The sequence below is a fragment of the Rhinopithecus bieti genome, unplaced genomic scaffold, assembly GCF_001698545.2.
Source record: "Rhinopithecus bieti isolate Rb0 unplaced genomic scaffold, ASM169854v2 scaffold_18644, whole genome shotgun sequence".
Taxonomy (NCBI): domain Eukaryota; kingdom Metazoa; phylum Chordata; class Mammalia; order Primates; family Cercopithecidae; genus Rhinopithecus; species Rhinopithecus bieti.
The window spans coordinates 594,110-609,157 of NW_016809656.1; the positions used below are offsets into that span (position 1 = coordinate 594,110).

General features: G+C 36.0%; 1 protein-coding gene across 3 annotated transcripts in view; it reads right to left on the minus strand.

Annotated features, from left to right (window-relative positions):
• The window catches only part of EPHA6 (EPH receptor A6), a 960,105-nt gene that overhangs the window by 199,614 nt on the left and 745,443 nt on the right, over positions 1-15,048 (minus strand). For all 3 annotated transcript variants that reach the window (XM_017889953.1, XM_017889956.1, XM_017889955.1), the window contains one exon: positions 9,852-10,037. In XM_017889953.1, coding sequence (XP_017745442.1) covers positions 9,852-10,037 — 186 coding nt within the window. The remainder of the gene's footprint in view (positions 1-9,851; positions 10,038-15,048) is intronic.

Below are 15,048 nucleotides of genomic sequence, written 5' to 3' on the forward strand. Positions count from 1 at the left end.
TAATTTGGAACATTACAGTTAACATGAGGGAAGCTTTTGTTTTGGTTTTAGCAACTTTATTTAGCTAACATATAAGAAGTAATTACATTAATGATATATCCTCTTTTAGGGAAATAACTAGTTTCTCAATTTTTGGAATAAACTAAGAAATCTCGGTATACTCTCTCTTGATTCTTCTTCTCTTTAAGTGGCCTTTTTCTTTGCTCAAGTCCCTCCAGTAGCCTTGTGTTTCCTTTCCAGACCGGTATTCCCCAGGGAATGTCCTGAAATTTCTTGCTATGAGATATAGTCTACATTAAATAAATCATTAAATCACAGAAACTGTAGCTAATGGAAGGCATTTTTGTGTACTATCATTTCAGTGTAATGGAATAGTTCAGCCATTAGGTATATAAAATAGTGACAAAGTCACAGAGGTGCTATAGCTCATTGTATTGATGGAGAGCCATACTAAATACAATAGCATGTTATATATAATATATGGCTATGCTAGAATAAAAACTGAACCTATTTCAAACGCATCATGCTCGTTAATGTGTAGGGGAAAGGTCAATACATTACTTTCAGGGTTAAGAATCCCAAAACAGCAATTGCGTGTAAATGAGAGGAGGGAAAAAATCACTGATGTCTTTGTTTGACATTTGTGATGAGTGAAAAATGAATAAACATATCAACAGTGATTGATATAACCTAATGAAAATGTCAATGAATTTATATCATTCTGTTGCTTTATCTCAATCACAAGTGGACTAACGTGTGCCTACTTTTACTTCTCAGGCCCAGAAAACAGAATACTGTGCTGTATTTCTGTATTCATTTCATAACTAAGATTGAATGCTATGAAATATAAGATACAGACTAGATAATGTGGGGGAATATAAAGATGAATTAGCTGTGGTCTTACTTTCAAGCTGATTCTGGTCTATATAGACAGGTAGGTACCTAAATAATTACAATATAGATAGTTAAAAGTTTAGAGGAGAAACACACCTAAAATATGATTGCTGCACAGAGGTAGGAGAAATTGCAGAAGTATCTCTATACAATGAGAAGAGCTTCTAATTTTATATAAATGTGACTGACATTAGAAAGTGTTAAAATTTAGAATCGGGCTTGAAGTCCTTGAAAAATTAGATTCCCTCTTTCCTTTCCTTCCTTATTTCTTTCCTTTCTTTTCATTCTTTCTCTCTCCTTTCCTTCCTTTCTGTCTTTTACTGAAATTTTCCTTCATCTATATGTACTTATTGCTTAATGTGTGTTTAGCAATATGGTAGGCACCAAAATAAATAAAATAAATTATGTCCTCAACAGATCATGGTTTCACCATCTTATTATAACCCCATCTTAATATTACACAGATTTCCCCCTCTATTATGGAGTATCTTCTTCCTGATACCATTCATTTACAGCTTGGTGACATCATCCCAAGCCCAATTAAGGCTCTCAATGCAGTCAGAGATCTTTTAATTCTTTCAGAATTGAATCAGTGTCTTCCCAGTGTTTTCCTTGGTTGCTGCAATAGCCTGAACAAAGATCCTTCTCAGGTCGTAGACCTTAAAAGCTATTAACTCCTTGACTCATTAGTTGGATTAAAGATTTGGTGTGTAGAGGAAGAGACACCACTTTAATATGGGGATGAACATCACAAATTTAAAAAGAGGATGTGCGGGAGCGTTATCAACAATAAGCAAAATCTTGAAAGGTATATTATTTCCACACAGTATTTCTCTATTTTGCTGGCATAGCAAATCAGGAGGGCATCTTGGAAGAGGAACTGGGTCATCCACATATTCTTATTGCCCCTGTAGTAAATTGCATGTCTGTGCTTACTGATATCCTTGAAGGCTTTGGGGTTCTCACTGTGACAGATCATAAAGGGTTTCGATTTTTAGCCTGCAACATTTCCCTCAAGCAAGACTGTTATCCTGTCCTTAAAAGTCTCGAAACCTGGAATTGACTTGGCCTCCTATGGATGAAAGTCCTTTCTGGTATCTGTTTCCAGAATAGGGAGGTTTCATCCATACTGGAGATTTGCTTTGGCAAATAATTTTCCTCCACAATCAGCTTATCTAGAGTTTTCAAAAATTCTTCAGCTGCTTTTACATGAACACTCACAGACTCACCATTCACGCTCACTTTTACATATGTAATAAATAATGATTCTTGAATTTTTAAGTCCCCAGAGCAAGCAGGAAATTCAACATACATGGTTCCAGCAATTTTTTTTTGAGATGGAGTCTTGCTCTGTTGCCCAGGCTGGAATGCAGTGGCATGATCTCTGCTCACTGCAACCTCTGCCTCCTGAGTTCAAGCGATTCTCCTGCCTCAGCTTCCTGAGTAGGTGGGACTACAGGTGTGTACCACCATGCCCACCAGCCTTTTATTTCAACATCATAAACAAACTTTTTGCTTTGGCCAAGATCACCAGGGTGTCGAGAGGGCTACACTTCTGTGTCTGGTCTTCAATCCAGAATCATTAGAAGTTTCTTCACATCTGATATAGGACCCTCTTTAAGTTTTGTTAGTCTTTTTTTTTTTTTTTTTTTTTTTTTTTTTTTTTTTTTTTTTTTTTTTTGAGACGGAGTCTTGCTCTGTCGCCCAGGCTGGAGTGCAGTGGCCGGATATCAGCTCACTGCAAGCTCCGCCTCCCGGGTTTACGCCATTCTCCTGCCTCAGCCTCCCGAGTAGCTGGGACTACAGGCGCCCGCCACCTCGCCCGGCTAGTTTTTTGTATTTTTTTAGTAGAGACGGGTTTTCACCGTGTTAGCCAGGATGGTCTCGATCTCCTGACCTGAGAAGGATCCACCCGTCTCGGCCTCCCAAAGTGCTGGGATTACAGGCTTGAGCCACCGCGCCCGGCCAAGTTTTGTTCGTCTTGATGCCTTCAGTGAAGCAGATCCTTTAACAGATTCTGACATGTTCTTATCCTTCAAGATCATAGCTATGGTGGAATGGGACATGCCTGACTGGTGAACAACAATTATCAATGATTTTCCAATTTTCTTGTTTTTAATGACCTATAGTGTTGTTTCCAGGTCAGTCACTCAATGTGGCTTCTTCTAGGCAACATTAGCAGTGGATTTTGCACATTTAGGGGCCATGACGAACTAAACCACACAAGATTAAATAAAACAAGAGAATATGATGCAAACAAGAGGCAGTAAACACATGATGCCTGAGGACACCGCTGGCGTAAAACCACGTACTGTTTTATAGTAAACATTTTTTAATACATAGGAGTGCACTCTGAAATTAATGATAAAATGTATACTTAGTAAATACATAAACCAGTAACATAGTCATTTACTATCATTATCAAGTGTTATGTACAGTGCATAATTGTATGTGTTCAACTTTTACATAACTAGCAGTGCAGTATGTTTGTTTACGCCAGCATCATCTCCAACAAGTAATGCTTTGCACGATTTTAGGATGGTTAGGATGTCACTGGGTGATAGGAGTTTTCCAACTCCATTATAATCTGATGGTCTCACCATTGTATATGCGATCTGCCATTGACATAAAATAGTTATGTGGCGCATGATTGTGTATGTTTACATAAAAACCTGTACGTGATTGTTTATATCAGTTTTATCAATAATCACCCAAACTGGAAACATCCCAGGTGCCCTTCAACCACTGCATACAAAAACCAACTAGGGTGCTTGCGTACAAAGGAATGCTACGCAACAACAAAAAAATGTGGATGAATCTCACGTGCATTCTGCTAAGAGAATGAAGCCAAATCCAAAGGCTACATGTTGCATAATTCCATTTATAGAACAATCAGAAATACAACTCTTCTGTAGAGAATTCGAATTGACAAATACAGAGGACAAGAGAGAAATAAGAAAATCAACTTTAGAATACAAAAGAAAATTATGGATGATAAAATTAGCGGACAAAAGTTTGCGGAGAAATAGGATATTTGCAAAGCCTTAATTATCCCGCCCCAAAATATGTATTTTTTTAAATAAATAAATATTTATAAATAAAAGTACAGAACTAGTGGTTTCCTCTCTCTAAAATACTCTTCTATCACACCTAGCCATGGTTTGCTTCCTCCCTGCTTTCAGGTTTTTGCTCTTTACCTAAAGTTATATTTAAATATTTAGATTTCTTTTTGTCTCCTGTAGCAGACAGCTCTGACTTTTTTCATTACTGTATTAACAGTGACTAGAGGCCAGGCGCTGTGTCTCACGTCTGTAATCCCAGCACTTTGGGAAGCTGAGGTGGGCAGATCACTTGAGGTGAGGAGTTCGAGATCAGCCTGGCCAACATGGTGAAACTCTGTTTCTACTAAAAATACAAAAATTAGCTGGACTTGGTGGCGTTCACCTGTGATCCCAGCTACTTGGGAGGTTGAAGCAGGATAATCACTTGAACCTGGGAGATGGAGGCTGCAGTGAGTCAAGATCATGCTACTGCACTCCAACCTGGGTGACAGAGTGAAACTCTGCCTCAAAAAAAAAAAAAAAAAAAAAAAAAAAAAAAAAAAAAAAAAAAAAAAAGATGACTAGAAAAATGGACACAAATTAATATTTGCTGAATGAATAAATTAAAAAATTATTGAATAATTACAGCCAAAACAGCACATACCACACCATATTGGGGAATAATGACATACTTATTTGTTGCTCCTAGTGGACTGGCACCAACAAATGAGTTTCTCAAGAGCACTGAGCCTTCTTTTCTCTATCACTAGGTTTTAATCAGCAATAGGGTCTAATACCTGGTCATACTCAGTAAATGTTTCTTGGGTGTGAGGGGAAGAACAAAAACCAATAAACTCTTAACCTACCTTAATTAGCAGAGGACTGAACCTCAGAGGTAAAAAACCTAATGTGTATTAGTAAAATCAGACACACAGAATATTTTATGCCATACAATGTATATTACACATATCCCCACCTTGATTTTACTTACAGAAAAATTTTACCTATAACTTTTCTACTTTACAAATTATAAGTTGAAAACTTTATTGAAGATACTTTTTTCTTTGATTGTTTCTTCCTGAACTTTTCTATTTCCTTATTGCATCATCAATATGCACCTGAAGTTATAATAAAGTTGGAGGTGGAGTGATGTTATCACTGGCACAAACTCACCAACATCTCGTAACTCTTCTTTTAAAAACAAAATGGTGCCGGGTGCGGTGGCTCACGCCTGTAATTCCAGCACTTTGGGAGGCCGAGGCGGGCAGATCACGAGGTCAGGAGATTGAGACCATCCTGGCTAACATGGTGAAATGCCGTCTCTACTAAAAATGCAAAAAATTAGCCGGGAATGGTGGCAGGCGCCTGTAGTCTCAGCTACTCGGGAGGCTGAGGCAGGAGAATGGCGGGAACCTGGGAGGCGGAGCTTGCAGTGAGCACAGATCGCGCCACTCACTCCAACCTGGGCGACAGCGCGAGACTCCGTCTCAAAACAAAACAAAATAAAACCAAAAAAAAAAAAAAAAAAGGAATAACAAAATATTAAAGGTAGATGTGACCTTTATTGTCTTCTAGCCTAATTTGCACTTTTCAATTTTTTGTGTGTGTGGTGATGAAAATTAAGGCCCAAAGTGACTGGCCCAAATATAAGCAGGTAGAACAGCAGATGTCATAGCTAATACAGTAATAGAGTAGTAGAAATTTTGGGGAATGTCTATTACTTAACAAGCAGAACAAAATTCTGGAACCAGAGAAGCAGTTTTTGTGCAAGTACTAAAATGTATTTGGCTGGCTTGAATCTGCTCTCTTACCCAGATCCCATGTTGACCCACTATGCCTCTCCAGAAGGAACCCACAATATTCCCGAGTATTTAAAGGGGTTTTGAGCAAGAGCAGCACTTTCTATTATAACTTCAATACTGTCTCATGGAATATTTAGGGAATATTTTTATGAAATGAAATTATGTTTGGGAATTTGTTTGCTACCCTGATTGGTTTCTATTGCTCTTTACTGGATTTAGAGTTTATTTTAGATACAGTTGGCATATCTAAATTTAGTTGTTGCTCTCTAATCTGGGAGGTAGGCACTTCATTTCTTCTGTTTTTGGTTCTTCCATCATCATAAATTCAAACTGCAGGGCCCAGTATTCTGAAGTGTGGTTACTGCACAGTATTTCTTCATCATCAAACCACAATTCTTGTCTTTTTATAGAACCATAGCTCCTTCTCTGTTGGTTATATAGTTAATGACACTGATGCATATGTTATCTGTTACAAATTGCTATTATCTGTGCTACTAATGGCTACAAGACTGTTCTCTAACTTATGGCTTCTATTTGCTTCTTGGAGAAAAAGTATGTACTAAGCATATAGTTATATGTCAATCTCTTTTTATATCACTTGTATCTTAACAGGTTAATGAAATTGTGATGCATATCAAATAAATAGGTTCAACTCTTATCCGACACACTTTTTGTATAATACAGCTTTTAATCATTTAATTTTCAAGTTTAAAATAACGCTCAAATATGAAAGAGAGCCAAAGTTTTCTCAAGAACTTTATAACACTTATCTCTCAGAGATAAATCCTATATGAGATAAAAAAAATGCATATAAAGAATTTATAAAAGAATCTGATGAAGATTTTGATCTAGATTTTGAGTTACTTTCAACTGAGAGTCTATGAATTTATTTCTCAGAATCCCAGGATACTCTACAAATATGCCCTTATAAGCCTATTCTGCATCTTTATCTTCATCAGTATTATCTTTTATGCAATGGGTAGTCCTTTGGGAGCATTAATTGCTAGCTATCTCTTAGCTACTTAAGGGTAATCTTGGAACAATTACCATGAATTTATGGGAATGAGGCACTCATTTATTTATTGGCTTTCTTCTAACAGTCCCATAGCCCTTGAGTCCAGATGATAACAATATTAACCTGCCCATTTATCTTTATGAGGATTATTCCTTTCTCCATCTCTACCACCCACCTTGGTAGCTCCACACCACCCTATATGGGGCTCACTCTAACAAATTAATGCTATAGTGGTGATTGCCACTCAACAATATACTGAATCTATCCTTTCTCAATCAGTTTTCCTATAATAGAGATGAGATTTTTATTTTATTTTATTTTATTTAAGAAATGGAACAAAAACCTTGACTTGTAGATCATATAAATGTGGCTAAGTGGAGGTCGCTGGTCTCATTTCTAGATGAGATTCTTAGAGTTGTAAAGAAATCTTTTGTTGGTTGTTTGGATACTTATGTGAAATAAACTATTTCAAACTGGCAGGCAAGTACCACAGACTATCTTATCAAACATATTTAGTTGATGTAGGATAAATGATTCCCACTATTTCACAGGGATATACATCTTTTTTTCCTTTTCGTGTGTGTGTGTGCGTGTGTGATTGAGAAAGGATAGATGTGTAATTCACATATAAGAATATGTGAATAAAGCACATAGGAATACAGGAAAAAGATATAGTTTGATTTATCAAAGTCAGAAAATAAAGATATGACACTTTTAAAACCTTTTAGTTTGTTGTTGGACACACATTTCCAGATGTTTCATGCATAAACACACATCAGAGGACTTCAACATCATGCTTAAATTGTGATTTAAAATGCTCTGCAAAGGTTCATAACCCAACTTTAAAATTATCTTTTGCCTGCCAGAGATATATAATACAGAAGGAATAACTTAAAAATGTTCACGTTAAATAAATAACAAGGAAGTCAGAATATATTAAAAAAAAATTAACATCTATTTCTTCTCTCTGTCTCTCTGTTTCTGTCTTTTAGGTCATAATCTTTACCAGGTATTATGGCATAGCTGGCTCTTTCCAAATTTTATATTTTAGGGGCAATTAACATCACTCTACCCCAATATATTTTTCCTATTTTGAAAGGCAGAATTACGTTATTTAATTCGAATTGTTATTTATTTAATGTTGTTCAATTCAAATAAGATAATTAAAGTATAAAACCCATTCAAAGGGATATAGCAAAAGCAAAAAAAAAAAAAAAAAAAAAAAGGTGGGTTTTAAAGTGAGACAGACTTCATTTTGAACACCAGTCATGCCACATATTGTAGGTTAAAGGTCCTTATGTGGGTTAGTTAACCTGCCTGAGACTTCGTTTCTCATCCCTAAAATGTAGATATTGATATCAGGGTTGCTGTGAGAATGAAATGGTAACATATATGTATAAAGTGCTAGCACATACAGTCCCAATAAAGAATGTCATTTAATGTGGTTTACAGTGACTCACAAAGGGTGCTAAATGTATTACACATTGACAAATTTAATTCTTACAGCATTCCTATCTCATTTTACAGATATGGAAGTAAAGGATAGAGATGTTAAATAATTTACCCATAGCTGCATAATTCTTAAGTGGCAGGAGCAGAATTCTAACTGGGGTCCATCTGTTTGGTTATCTATTGCTGTGCAACAAACCATCTGAAACTCTGGTCTAAAACAACAACCAATGTTAATCATCTTTTATGATTTATGGGTTGATGGGACAGAGGTGCATGATTCCTTTCCTGCACAAGATGTTGATCACAGCTACAGCTATCTAATAGCAGTGGTGGTGGAGGTGTAACACCTGAGATGGTTCACTCATAAGGCTGCATTCAGTGCTGACATTCTGCTTGGAGTTCAGATGTGGATATCGGCTGGATCACCTCAGTTCTCTTCTTTGCAGTACTGCATGTGGCCTCATCTGATGGATTGCCTTCAGTAGGCATAGAGACTGGGTTCCAGGAAAGAGTGTTGCAAGAGGACAAGCTCCAATGTACAAACATATAAGATGTCTTCACTTTCATCACACTTGCTAATGTCGCATTGGCCAAGGTTTGTTACATAGAAAAGCCCAGAATCAATATGGGAAAAAACTATACAACGACATGAACACCGAAAGGCCTCATGAAGGCCACTAAAGTCATAGTCCGCTGCAACATCTGTCATCAGAAGCATTCTTTTCTGTCTTCCAAACTTTTGTAGCTGTCCGTAATGTATTCATTTTGGGCAGCATGTTGGACAACGCCTTGTGAGAAGGACTTAGGAGTTTCAGACACAAAGTCAATTACATCTCTTTTGTAAGCTTTTATACTCTTCTGCTTCCAAATATGACATAAAGTTTCAATTTTATTTAAATGATTTTAAAATAAATGTTAGTTTTATGAAAGAAAATGCCTCTCTCAAGGATTGGAGTTATTTTAAAAGGCCAAATCTGTATTGGATTTTATATGTTATAATTCTTCGTAAATAATGAGAAAATATTGTCATATTTTATGCCCTATCATTATGCAAATGAAAGTGAATATATAGCAATCTATTTCTTAGAGTATATTGTTAATTTTGGATTTTAAAACATTTCCTTTCAAAGGAATAAACTTTGTTCCGTTATTTCTGTAAAAGAAGAATTTTTACTTGAGGAATTGTACACTTTTTTCATTTGATATAAATTATAACAATTTACTTCTAATGCCATTTATATAGGTTCCATGCAGAATTTTTGTTTATAAGTTTTACTCCAGGTAAAGCATTTTATATTTGTATATGACATTTATTTCTAAACAGAAATATTTTACCTTACTGACCCAAAACACTGAAAGTGTTTGTTCTGTTAATCAAAAATAAAAATAATAACCCTTTACTCTTGATTCATTACTTCAAGTTATGTTAGCAATGATTTTCAGGTAATACCATGTCAAAGCTATTTGGTGACCAATGCAAATTCTGATAATGCCACAGCCTAGGATCAAGACTCTGAGGCAGTGATGATATCTGAACTAAGTTATTCCTTTAATGACTGTGGTATTATTATTATTAAGATTTTTCCTTTTCTTAAAAAAACTGAGATAGGTGTGTGAAAGAAGTAATGAAGAAACTCAGTAACTTACTTTTTGTGACAACACCTTCTAGACGAATGATATTTGGATGGTCGAACTGGCCCATGATACTAGCTTCTCTTAGAAAATCTCTTCTTTGCCGATCCATGTGGCCACCTTTCAAAGTTTTAATGGCAACTGGGATCTCTCTTTTCCCTGGTGTCTTCAAACGTCCACTACAGACTTCTCCAAATTCACCTTAAAATATGAACAAAAGCAGTTATTTGATTAAACCGAACACTTACATTTCAGAGTCAAACTGTCATACAGTGACATCCTTTTTGCACATAATGACTCTTAAGTATGTTATTTTCACATAAACATTTCTTTCTTAAAAAGTAAGTTTATAAGGATAATATGCTTGATCAGCAACACTTCCAATGAAGAATGGAATGCATTTTCATATGCTATATCACAGGAAATACTATTGATAGATATCCCTGATCTGCTGAGAAATTATGACTAGCAGAATGGGTAATGCTAATATAATTCTATAGAAACGCAATCACAGCATAATGTCTCCTGTTCCTGTTCTCAATGCTGATATATGACCCAAATGTTTATTCAGGGAATCCATCAGGCATGTATAGTTAATTTGATCCTCTAGGTTATATGACTGGGTGTCATTGACAGTTAGAAATTAATGTTAGGGTCAATCAATGTATGAACATATTGAAAAAATCCACACTGAACTCTACCATAGTAAGTGATTATACAGGCTAAATTACAAGCCACATGGATAGAAATGCAGATAAAGAAGATGAGATGTGTTTCAGCATTGTCTCTGTTGGGTAATTAAACAATAACCAAATATTTAGCAAGCATTTATTATATCTATATGCAGTGCTAGAATGTTGTGAGTTTCAAAGAAGTATAAGACTTGGTCTCTGCTCTCAGGTGCTTATAATCTGGTAGGAGAATTTAGATGAACATATATGAAACACTTAAGAACTTAATAAATTCCTGTAAATGCTATAATTGTTAATTAAGAACAGTGGGGACTGGAAGACTTCCTGGGGGAGATGGAACTTATGCTAGACCTTGAGAGATGAGCAGGATTTAGATATTTGAGAGAAGCAGGGACATTCAAGACAGGGTGCGTAAAGCAGGGAAGGGAAGTGAAGAAAAACATTCAAAGTTCCAGAAACAGTAGAGAGAATGACATGGACACAGGGCAGCAAGGAGACAGGATGGGTTATTGTGGACAAAAGGTAATGGGTTTTCTCAGTGCAATGCAATACATTCCACAAACTTTGAAATTCTAGACTTTTAATTTTTCTAGAGCTGATTACCTGCATTTCCTTAAAAACATGATGATTGATTTCCAATTTATTAATATATAAAGTGAGAATAATAAAATCTTTCATAATTCTATAACCTCTCATTCCCATAAGGATAGTGGGAAGATCAAAAGTGACAATTTATGTCAAAGTGCTTAGCAACTGTAAAGTACTATTCACACAGTGTTTTAAGTTATCAAAATCTTTGGAAGGATGAAAGAAATTAAAATTAAAATATCTTCAGTTGGTCTATTAGCAGTTATGGCCAACTTTAAGACACAATATAAGTTTAAACATAGAGTATTGAATTGGATTTTGCAGTGTAATGATTTCAATTATCCTTTCTTTTGACAATTTATCACAGTCAACTAAATGCTGACTATGCATGAATATTAGCTACCTTTTGGTGTAGGTACTAAAATTTTTTAGGTAAAATAAATAACTAGGAGGGAAAAAAGGCATAACTTTGCTTCCAAAAAATTATATGTACACATGTTCATTAGAAATAGAAAGCAGTCTAACAAGATAATTTATTCTGTGTATGTTAAACAGACAAGCAAAGAAGCAAACAAACAAAAACTAGTGACAATTCAGTGCATATGATATCGGGGTTTTATCAATCTTGTATACATTTGGCAACAAACACACAAATAATCTTTTCTTTTTTTCTTAATGATGCTCTCAACCTGTTGGAGGATGAATTTCCTTACTTCACCGAAAAAAAAGAGGTTGTAGTTTTTCAGTTCTGCTTGTAATAATGCAATGATTTAGGTAATACCATGTCAAAGCTGTTTGGTGACCAGTGCAAACTCTGATAATGTTACAGCCTAGAATCAAGACTCTGAGGGGTGATTATCAGAAGATGGTATCTGCACTAAGTTATTCCTTTAATGACTGTTGTATTATTATTATTAAGATTTTTCCTTTTCTTAAACAACTAAAGTAGGTTTGTGAAGGTAAAACATTTTCTCTTATGCATAAAAGTGCCAATTGATAGGAACAGTCAACGTATTTCTATTGAGACCCTGAACCTTAAGAGAAGAAGTGGGTATGTGTGTCTACACTAATGTCCAATATATCCAGGCCTATTCATATACTTGAAATTCATCCTCAGATCACTCTGGTTTGTTCTAATGAATATCCAGAACAAAACAAGTATTTATTTTTTCCTTATTTTTTCTTTTATTTTGTCTTAGTAAATCTGATAGTATGTATAAAAATTCAGCAATATTTTAAAACCCCTCATCCGCCATGAGCCCATAATCCATGTTATTTTTCTGTTCACATTTCATAGAAACTCAAATAAACTTCTGAATATCATGAAAAGAATGAGAACTCTGTTGGTGTTTTATCAAGACAGACAAAGTGGTAATTTTCTTTGGTTTTCTGTTGTCTGAAATTCATGTATCTTATTAACACCAGGCAGGTGTTTTCTTCATGTCAAGCTTTGCATGATCAAGCTGTTATCACACTTATTTCAGTGGTACTAAATACGGTTGCTTCAATTAAAGATCTGAGACTCTTAGTGTATTCTTTAGGCAAAGTCCAAAAAGCTCAGTAACAGAATGTATTAAAACTGTTATCTACAGTAAGCTTGAATGAATCAGACATATCAGGCAGACAGGAAAAAAAAATATTTTAAATTAAATGTGTAGTTTCAGATTTTGCTAAAAACTGATTCATTATGTGACTGACATTGTAGCAAGAGGAGAGGCCCTATGTAGAACCATAAGTGATAGAAATTATTCCTCAATAAGATCTGTGAACATTTACATATACTGGTTAGTACATAATTAACTCATCAACTATCGAAATATGGTATGAATTACCTTTTTTTTTTGTCTTTTCCAATACACAGTTGTAATCATCATTACAAAGCTAGGTCTTACATAGTGTTATCCTGTGCCAAGTCTAAGAAATTACTACATATTTTATTCTTCCCAATAAACCTTTGAGGTAGGTACTAGTATTATCCCAATTTGTTGGTGAGAAAATTGAGGCACGTAAACTAAGTAATGTACCCAACAGGGATACAACTAGAAAGTGGTAGTGTTGTCATTTGAACCTAGGCTGTCTGGCTTCAGAGTCCATGCTTGTACCATTATTCTCTGAGCTGTTTATCATCGTCAATATTTTCCTGTGTTGGTATGTTAAATTCCCAGTTGGTAGCAATGGTGTCTTCAACCCAACTATTGCAATGGTGTTCAAATGCATGAACTGGATATGAACAGATGGTTGGAACGATAAAAATCATATCATAGGAATGCTTCATTATTGAATGGAAATGCAGACCCTGCTCAAATATATTTTAGATGGTCTAGAAAAGTCACTACAGTCTAGTTTCCAGAGAAAAAACAAAATTATATTTAGGGTAATTGATCTTCTGCCACTGACAGCACATTCCCTAGGTAACAACCTCATCTATCTCCCTGGATGTTGGTAAAACATTCCTGGACAAGCAATTTTGTTGTATGTTAAACAGGGCCATATTAAAGTATCAATTAGTATTGGGTTTTTCATATAAGGTCTATATAATTGAACTAAATCTGTGAGGGAAGGGTACAGGCAGTGAGGGACAATCTGTCTGGGAGGACCACTGTATCAGAATCACTTCCAGGCTTTCCAAAAGTTTACTTCCCATGTTCTGAGATTCTGATACTTCCCCCATATCCAACCCCTAGAGAGCACTGAAGCAAAGAGCCATGCTCCTGATGGTTTTTCTCACATCTCTTGGGTGTGATGAAATGTTTCTTTGCTCATACTTGCTGTTTCCCTCAGACAGGAATGCTCTCCCACAGGTTGTCTCCCTTCCCCTCCTGTCTCTACTCTCCTGAGTTCTTCTCTGTGTGGATGACTCCTTATTAGTGGTAAAGGCTGAGCTTTGATATCCCTCTTTCAGAAAACTTTCCTTGACCAACCCATCTAATTTAGCTTCCCAGCACCAGCAGGCCCTTTTAACTGTAAAAGGAAAAAAAAAAAAAAAAAAAATAGCAGCCTCTGAGATTTGGAAGTTGGCCCAGCTCTCGGAGCTATGCCATTTTATTCCCCTACTGGAAATAATACCAACCTCAGGTGAGACCATGACAAAATGAGACAAAGTAGGGCCACTTAATAATTTTGTCTAAGTACAGACAAAGGCAAGGTCATTGTACCACGCGAAAATACCAGAAATCCTGTCTCTTGTTGAAAATAAGTGCAACTTTTAAGAAACCAATTATAGCTTTATTTTCATATCTTTCTTCCCTTCCTATAGCTAAGATTCATTAATATACTATGGTGGAAGTCCTAAGATTAAGGCCCAATATTATTGGCTTCTGTCATAGCTGAGGGCATCTGAAAGGGGTATAAATAGCCCTACAGTAAATATTCTTCCCTACTCTGCTCCTGCAAATAAGGTTTCCTAGCCAAAGAACCTGCCTTATCAAATAGATCAGGTCATGTTCTTCCTGCTACTGAGAAGTTTCAGTTCCATGCCAGCCTGTGGAGTTATTCAAACAAGCCAATCACATCCTCCTGAGTACCAACGAGTACTCTACCCTCTTGATATTACCAAACCTGCATCCCATACCCATGGTTGTTCACTTTTTACCCCGAATGCAGCCCCTATGTGGTCCTGCATGGTGTGTGGTGTCTCCCTCCTCTGGGCTGTAAGTGTATACGATTAATAAATATGCATCAATCTCATATGTCCAATGTAGGGTCTGTGTGTTTGTCTCCATAGGTATCTCTTGAGGTATGAAATCCTTCCCTCACAAACAGGGTAAATAGGATTAAAACAGATATCTAGGGGATAAGATAAGATGGCAGAATAGGTGGTCACCCGCCTGTATTACCCCAAAAAACATAATTCTGCACCCATTCATGACCAAAAATTTCTTTGTGGGAGCCCTTGGATTGGGGTATGAGGTTGTGAAACCCCAGCAGAGTCA